The 9,185-nt window shown below is 41.5% G+C and overlaps 1 protein-coding gene across 1 annotated transcript; it reads right to left on the reverse strand.

Annotated features, from left to right (window-relative positions):
• Positions 1 to 206: 206 nt before the first annotated feature.
• SETD9 (SET domain containing 9) lies at positions 207 to 8,528 on the reverse strand (the record flags this gene model as incomplete). The annotated part of the gene is made up of 5 exons (XM_010080142.1): positions 207 to 294; positions 2,410 to 2,515; positions 4,952 to 5,067; positions 6,290 to 6,413; positions 8,164 to 8,528. Coding segments are annotated over 5 exons (799 nt in total), but the record flags the coding sequence as incomplete, so codon positions are not given.
• Between the last annotated feature and the right edge of the window lie 657 nt (positions 8,529 to 9,185).

The following is a 9,185-nucleotide window of genomic DNA, read 5'->3' on the forward strand; positions in this document are numbered from 1 at the left end:
GTGGACAGCTGAGAACCTAATGATGTAATGATGTTAAACCTTCACCTCTGCATCAAATGTGGAGTATTACAGGGAAACAAAAGCCTGCAGCTTGCTTTCTAAATGGTAAAGCTACAGCCCTCAATTATGTAAAAATGCTCATGAAACTTGACGTACACACACAGTATTTTAATGACACAGTTTTCTTCAGTCTTCAATCTATTAATTCAGTTGACAACAGTGTAGTAATTAGAAAAAAGTTCTTCTCCTTGCTTGATGTCTCTGAGAGTGACAAGCACGACACACCTCAGGTGGCTGTAAGAAAAGGAAAAGCAAAATATGTAGAAATGAACAACTGTATTTCCCTTTTAATTTTTTTAATTCTTAATGGCAAGGAGCTGAAACAATGTCTCTTGTCTAGACTACTTTTGGGAATAATATGCATAACGCAGGCTAAAGAGCCTAGAAAAAAACCACTGAAATACAGCTAGAAAATATAAGCAAAACCAACAGAATTACCAAAAAAAAAAAAAAAAAAAGCACCACCCATGTGGCTATGCAAATAATGTTTCCACTCACACAATTTTTCAGAAATTAAAAGAATTAGTCAAGGCAGAGAAAAAGACACCCAGGCAGGAAGAGAAGCTACAACAAAGTTAACTGAGCAGAAATTATTCCTCTACACACACCTACCCACAGGTGCTAGTTGGCTAAACCCACCCTCAGCCAAACAACATCCAGAATGACAGCTGAGAACCACACCAGAGACCCGCTGCAATCTGCAGTGATGGGTGAATTCTCCATGAATGACAAGCTGAACTCAGTGGCTGGCAAACAGTTTTCTTACAGAGAGATTTAGGAACCCACCCTCGTATACCTCCTCTAAGTAAATGACTGTGCCCTAAAGTTGCAGTAACTGTTCTTAGCAGAAGAGCACATTCTTCTGATGCTGGTGCACATGAAAGGGAAGAACAGAATCAACTCAAGACAGTCCCCACTACTGAGAAATCCAGTGTGAGGCCATTTTGAAACAATTCAAACAACAACAAAAAGATAAACAAGTCCTAACTTATCCTAAATAACTACAAACTCTTTTATAAGACAGAAAAAGATTTAGAAACCAGACTACCTGTGTTGTCATCACCGTTAATACCAATATCAAAACAAGATGTTAGAAGCAGGTGGGGTCTTTTGTCTAGTGGCTGTACACTGGGAGAACTGATGACTCAAAGACTGCATTTTCTTGGACAGACCCAAGGAAGAGAGCTAAACTGCCCCTTCCTGAAATGGCCTCATCGCTTAACTCTGCTCATTGTACTTTCACACCTCAAGTAAATCATCCAGGCTTCCTGGAAACAAAGTCTTAACACTTCTTTTATTAGAATTTATTTATTTATTTATCTGCAGATTACAAGTGCATCCTCAACCTTGCCTCAACAAAGTCCAAGTTTAATCAGAAAAGCTGTTTCTCCAATATGCACCATAACTTTCTCCACCCAAATTTCAGAGTTTTAAAATAGCTCCAAAATTGCATTAAAAGTAATAACCTGCTCTAAAATCCCTATACATCCTCTAGATGAAGAGGATTATTTGATTCCTGGAGGTAGCAACTGGACTAGAAGTGCAGTTTCTATGCTGTGTTAAATTCAGGACGAACATTACAATTTCCTTTCTCACAGCTTCAAAGTTATTCTTGACTACATCCCAGTACAGGACACTCACTTCTAGACATACTGTCTGTCCTTGTTGTCCATATTGCTCCTTGTACATATTCATCTAACTGTCACTTTTCCCACATTCCCAAACAAAAATCTGGGACAGGTTTTTAAGTGTTTCAATTTTTAACAGAGGTGGATTTTCAGGTCATAATGAGGATGCTGTAATTGTGTAGCATAACTAAAAGTCGCATGCCTTTACACTGCATAGTATTTCACTTGTCTCAATACAAATTAATGTTAGGTTTCTCCTTGCAAATTCATCTGCTTATTCCTCACATAAGCAGAAGAACATGGAGAACAGGAGAGTAAGAAGCCTAAATCTCAACTACTTTAGAAGGGCTTTGATTGGTTAAAGGTTACTAACTACATTTGAAACACACACTGAAAAACCTCAGTACGGTAATACAAGCGAAATATAACTAGTGCTTTATGGAATACAGAAGAATCACACTACAGTGTAACCACTGCTTGTAAAACTTCAAAGCTATGCTGGTCTCATTTGTGAAGATGTGGAAAAAGGCACAAAAAGACACAGTCTTGTAAATCACTTAATATTAGTCTATTCAAAAACTAACTTTGAATAGAGGTTCACACTTTTGGGTAACTCATCTTCATATGGAATAATTTTATTCTTCAACCATGTTTGTCTTTTTTACATATACAGTATGCTTTGTATCACACAAATCTATTAGCTCTTTGATTGGCTGCTGACCTCTCTATGTCATGGCTGTAGACGATGTTTGGAAGATACTGTTTCAGTTCTACTGGAAAAGATCCCGGCACATCAAACTCCTGATAACACACATTGGCTGCTTTTTCTAGAAATAAGAAAAAAAAAAGCCTCTAAGATACTGAGAAAATCGTAAGATAGGGTTTAGAGATGTGTAAAAATATCAGATGTACTGCTGCAAAAGCGTCAGATGCTTTATCAAGCCTGAAAACATGCCTCTGTTGGGAGCTACTACACTCCTCTTAAGTCAGGTTTTGAATTTACACAAGAGATACACAACCAACTACAGAGGCTTTAATTCATCCTTATTGCATTAAACAGGATGACATGATTATCCATGTGTATATGAAGGGGCACAACTTGCAGAGGACCCAGGGTAGCTGACAGCATTGCTAAATATTGCTAATACACAATATTTGCTTTCACAGTTAAAAAAAAAAATTTGAGAACAATTTTCCTGGTGTCAAAATATGTCATAAATACAGCCAGGGAGAAAATCACCATCTGTCCAGCAGGAAGAAGGCAATTTTCTATACACGGACATTGGACCTGGAAGAAATAGTTTAATGGGACAGACCTTTGTCTCCGTGCCAGTCAATACCTGGTTTGCTACTCTTGCAATTTTTCTGGACGCTGTTTGAAGACAGGATATCTTTGTTGTAATGGAGGCTCTGAAAGCCACTTAGAAGCTGGGTATGGCAGTAATTGAACTTTCTGTATCTCACAACATTCCCATGAGTTAGTTATTCTCCCAGACTTAGGACCAACACATACTGTGTGAGACAGAACAAAGAAATAGTTGCCCTCTTCAAGTCCAACAGCTATATCATACCAACAGTTTCCTAGATTTTGCCCATAAACGGAAGGAAGTCTAAAAAAACTACTACAGTCCAAGCTGAGCAATGACAGAATCTTACTGTACATGTCACTCTGTGTGCGGTTTTCTCACTAAGCCTGCTGGAACCATACTGCGGAACTTGATCTGCAACGCTGTGTACTGCCTCCACCCAGCAGTCCTTTGGCAGATATCCTTTCCTGTCTCACATTTTGGGATGGGTGCCTTTTATTCTACACACCAGGAGGGAGATTGCAGAACCTGGGGGAGTAAGTGAGAAAAGTACAAGGATATCTGAAGCACTGCTGCACTGAAGGATTCTAACATTCAGCTGTCACAGAAGGCCTCAAAAACTGACCAGAAAAAGGGAAACATGACCCCCATTTTTAAAAAGAGAAACAAGGAAGACCTGGGGAACTACCGGCTGGTCAGTCTCACCTCTGTGCCTGGCAAGATCATGGAGCAGATCCTCCTGGAAACTGGGCTAAGGTACACGGAAAATAAGAAGGTGACTGGTGACAGCCAACACGGCTTCACCAAGGGCAAATTGTGCCTGGAAAAATTTGGTGGCCTTCTATGATGGGGTCACAGCGTTGGTGGACAAGGGAAGAGCAACTGACATATCTACCTGGACTTGTGCAAAGCCTTTGACGCTGTCCCACATGACATTTTTGTCTCTAAATTGGAGAGACATGGATTTGATGGAAGGACCACTTGCTGGATAAGGAGCTGGCTGGGTGGTCGCATTCAAAGAGATGGTGGTCAATGGCTCAATGTCCAAGTGGAAACTCATGACAAGTTGTGTTCCTCAAGGTCAGTATTGGGACCAGCGTTGTTTAACACCTTTGTTGGCAACATGTACAGGGAGATAAAGAGCACCCTCAGCAAAGTTTGCTGACGACACCAAGCTGCATAGTGTGGTGGACACACTGGAGGGAAGGGATGCCGTTCAGAGGGACCCTGACAGGCCCGAGAGGTGGGCCCATGTGAATGTCACGAATGTCAACAAGGCCAAGTGCGAGGTCCTGTACATGGGTCAAGGCAATCCCAAGCACAAATACAGGCTGGGAGGAGAATGCATTGAAAACAGCCCTGAGGAGAAGGACTTGGGGGTGTTGGTTGACGAGAAGCTCAACATGACCTGCAGCCCAGAAAGCCAACCGTGTCCTGGGCTACATTAAGAGAAGTGTGACCAGCAGGTGAAGCGAGGTGATTCTCCCCCTCTGCTCCACTCTCATGAGACCCCACCTGGAGTACAGCATCCAGTTCTGGAGTCCTCAGCGCAGGAAGGACACGGACCTGTTGGAGTGAGTCCAGAGGAGGGCCACAAAGAGGGTCAGAGGGCTGGAGCAGTGAGGGTGGTGAGATATGGGAGCAGGCTGTCCAGAGAAGTTGTGGATGCCCCGTCCCTGGAGGTGTTCAAGGCCAGGCTGGATGAGGCTTTGAGCAACCTGGTCTAGTGGAAGGTGTCCCTGTCCATGGCAGGAGGGTAGGAACTTGATGACCTTTAAGGTCCCTTCCAACCCAAACCATTCTATGATTCTATTACTCTTCATCCCATAAGTGCTTATAGTTTTGAACAGCACTGTTGTCCCCCAAGAGCACTTATCTGATTCTGTGTGTCACCTCCAAAATAATTTATATCCATAAAGACAAACTCAAGCCTAGAAAATTTACCTGACAACTTACCATATGAACAGTTGTTGACGTACTGTCCCACTGCCAGTGGGTTTTGCAGGGCAGCTGTGAGCCAGCTCTCATCACTCATTTGAAATGGGCCAAGTTGATCTCTCCGGCTGCAAGACCTAAAATGACCGACAGCATTAACATGAATCACTGCTCCTTCACTTAACAGGTTATCTGTACTTCCTCCTACAGAAATGGCCACAGCTGCTGGGTAAACCAACAGCTGTCCAGCCCACCTGGGAGACAGGACCACACCGGGACAGAGGGTGCGTGCATGCAGACCAACAACTTGATGACACTTTGAGAACTATATTTAAACCTCTCACTAGCGTATGGTGTATTTCAGAATCTGGTGGAAGAACCCACACAAACCCACCACGTACAATTCCAGAAATCAACATCAAACATAACCATTACAGAAGTGTCAAAGATGTGAAGGCTTATTACAGTATCAACTTCAAACTCATTCTCACAATGAAAATCTGGTATTAGTAGATACTAGTATCCAATTTAAGTATTATTTTAGATCATTTTGCCTGTTACTAATTTTATTTTCTTTCCTTTTCATATCATACTTAAACACAAATTGCTATAAATTATATTTTAAGGCAAGCTAAAACTGTCCAGGCTAGCTGCATTAGAGGGAATTCAGATTGGACATTATGAAAAGGTTCTTCACCGAGAGGGTGGCCAGTCACTGGAACAAGTTCCTTAGGGAAGTGGTCACAGCACCAACCCTGTCAGAGTTCAAGGAGCATCTGGACTATGCTTTTAGTCATATAGTTTAGTTTTAGGTAGTCCTGCAAGGAGCAGAGAGTTGGACTCGATGATCCTTACTGGTCCTTTCCAACAGGAGACATTATTATTATTATTATTATTGTTATTGTTATTATTAATTATTCTATTATTATGGTTACTCCTTCCTTCTTAGGTGCTGCTCCTCTGTAGACCAGAGCTGGAGTTACCAGATTCACCCTTTTGGTATTAGCAAGTCCGTTGGAGGTTTTTTTTTAATCCATTAAGCAGATTTGAATAACAGCTCAAAAGCATTTAAAAAACTTTATGCTACCTCCTGCTTCTATTAAAACTATTTTCTTAACAGGAAACAGTCTCTTTACATCAAAACACACCCCACTGGTCGTACAGATGAAGATGCAACAAGTACGTAACAGATCACCATCCAGCCGCTCCTACCCTTGTGTTGTTTGCATTATGAGATACACGTGTAACTCAAATTCAAATAGAACTCAATTTAGGGTAAGACAACAGGGCACTTAGGCTAGGAGTACCACCATTTAAAATCAGCTGAGTGACAGTCCCCTATTTCTTTTGGCTGCTTACCTGTACACAGATCTTGATAGTCCTTTATCGTTCCCATCAATAAGGACACCATCTATGCACCTAAAAATAAAGGGATTGCCAAGGGACTGGAAAAAGATGGGCTCATGCTTTCTGTATATTGTACCTGTTGCAAGACAGATATGATTATTTCAGAAGAAAACAAGTTAACTGTCAGAATGGGCTTATGATACCATCCAGTGCCCTCCACACAGAAACTCAAAGGAGACGGAGTGGGTAGGAGAGAACTCCTCTCTCACTTAATGCCATTAACACTTGTAAACCTACAAGCTTTTAGACACATCTTTGTGGAATGCAAAAAAAACCCCTACCTCAGCTGAGATATTCCAAAGAGAGAAGCCATTGACGGAAATCACTACAGAGGCCTGTGTCTGGTATCAATGTGAGAGGTAGATAAAGCATCAAAGCCAACTAGCCTGCTACAGAGAGGAAAACATCAAGCAATGTTTGTTCAAGAAAGCACAGCTGAAGGTATTACGGTGTTTTGTTAGTACTGTGTTAGGACTCTCTGAAAAGCACACATGCAGAAAAGAACCTGAAACATCCCCCTCCACCACCCTGATCAGAGATTTCGCTTGGCAGAGGAGAGTGAAAATGCCAAACCAAGAACAAATTATTTCAGCAGACCATTTCCCAAATCTGTGGACAGGATTTAACCTGCTCTGGGTTCCAAGCACAGAAAAGTGACAGCAGACTGGCTTGCACTTTGTCATGACACTCCTAGTCCTGCAACCCTCACACCCACTACATCTTCAGCAACCCTCTGCAGGAATCCTTCATCATGATCTCATGAGGAGCTAGATGAAGGCCCTGCCGGCCAGCTGCACTCACTACCGAACAGGCAGGAGAGCACTGACCTGGTCTCTCCACAGGGTTACTTCCCGAGCCAGCAGCCCTGCAGTTTCCTGCATACTCCTGGAAAAGGAAGGCATTTCAACTGCTCATCCTCTTGTTTTGCTAGATAAGCAGCTAGAGTATACTCTCAATGAGCCCACATTCACATCTAGTATGTGCCTGAAATTTGAAGTGAGCTGGGCGGTCGAAGGCTTGTTCCTTGTGATTGTCACTTGACAATTACTCCATTTATCAGTCAATGGTAATGGCCAGACACTCCTGCTCTGGCGTGGCAAAACATGCTCCACTGTCCAATGCTTGGACTGGTCCCGATCCTGCAATGCTGGCATAAGCTAGAGACTGCATGTAGGGGATGACTCCGCTGACAGATGAAATGGAAACAAATCCAAACTACTTCAGGGGAGTTCTCCTACCTTGGCCATACTGACAGAATTCCACATCTTTTTAAGCAATGTGAGCAAATACAGTTCCAAGAAACAAGGAGGAAGAACAGAAAAGTGCTGATTGTCCAAACATGCTTTTATGGAAGACAGTTCTGTTAAATAAGGGTTTTATTTCATTCACCAGTTTGTATTTTTGTGCTCTGAAGTTCATAGTCTTGTCTGCTGATCTGTGCAGAGATCTCAAAATCTAATTCTTCAGATCCTTATCCAAAAGAGAATCCCTAAAGAATTAAACTGCATTGCTCATCTACTTGAAATTGCTCTCATTGATTTGTTTTTAAAGAATCTGGAACAACTTTTCTAGCCATTGAAAAATTAGGCTTTGAGTACTGAAAGTGTTTTTTATAACCAAATTTACCCCCCCCCAATATTACTCTGCTTGTTTCCAAAAATCACTCTAGTCAGTGAATACAGAAATATTCACCAAAACTTCTGATTTGTTAAGGAATGAGAGCAATAAAATGCGTAAAATAAAAATTAGTATAGAACTTTGGCATTCTATAATTAGATGTCTAGAGGTCACATCTAACTTAATAAGAAAACAGAATATTTCATTACCAGGATACATAGATACAACTGTCCCTTTCGGTACAAAACCTTTGGTAACAAATACTCCAGTTCCAGCAGACACCAGGGAACTTCGGTCTCGAGTAATAGTGAACCCCAGTGTATTAAAGAGAACTTCCTCGGGAGTAAATACATGCTGACTTTCACGGTTACATAAATCTTCTTCTGACGGCTTCTGCTCAACAGTCAGCAATTCCAAATATTTACATTTGATTTCTGGAAGTAAGGCCAAAATATGTGCTTGTCTACTGAAGTCATTTATGAACAGAGCTTTAAATATTTTCAGTAGTGTTTCAAAGACATCTTCATCAGAGATAATTTTGTCTTGGGAGCTTTTGGGAACATATCGGAGGGTCCTGTAAAGGAAAAAAATAATTAAGATTATATTTTTCCTAAATAAAATACAGAAGAGCCATTTTACAGCAACAACTTAGATGCACTGTTGTTTCTAACAAACCCAAACTCTAAACAGTACTTTTTCATACCTGTCCTACTATAAAACCATCATCTGATGCACTGACAGCAGGGCAAGCAGGTTAAACCCCACTGAGCTCTTAGTGACAAACACACCAAAAAACCAACTATATGTGATTGTCAAAGATTATGAAAAAAAATATAACTCATTACACTTTAAATGAAGCAATGACAAATATTATGCTGACTGGGGAAATTCTAATTTATGCTATTTGTAACAATGTCAGGCTCACTTAAATTCAAGCACTCTTACCTTTAAAAAGAACGCAATTACATCTTACAAAAAAATCAAACCAAAACAACTATCCGTCTAGTTTTAACGTTAAATACCATTTTGAAGTATCTAAGTATCAGTGTTTTACGCCACCGAGGTGACACACGGGGCTGAACCACTTTTCCACAGCAGCCAACTCCCAGTGAAAAACCCGAGTTCGCTCCCGCGGCGCCCCCAGGAACCGGGGACGGGCGGTGTCCCGGACATGGCTGCTCCTGACCCTCCGAGGGGACCTGTCACCTACCCCCAGCAGCGACTCGAGGCC

This window comes from Pterocles gutturalis, unplaced genomic scaffold, assembly GCF_000699245.1.
Source record: "Pterocles gutturalis isolate BGI_N339 unplaced genomic scaffold, ASM69924v1 scaffold1639, whole genome shotgun sequence".
NCBI classification, from domain to species: domain Eukaryota; kingdom Metazoa; phylum Chordata; class Aves; order Pterocliformes; family Pteroclidae; genus Pterocles; species Pterocles gutturalis.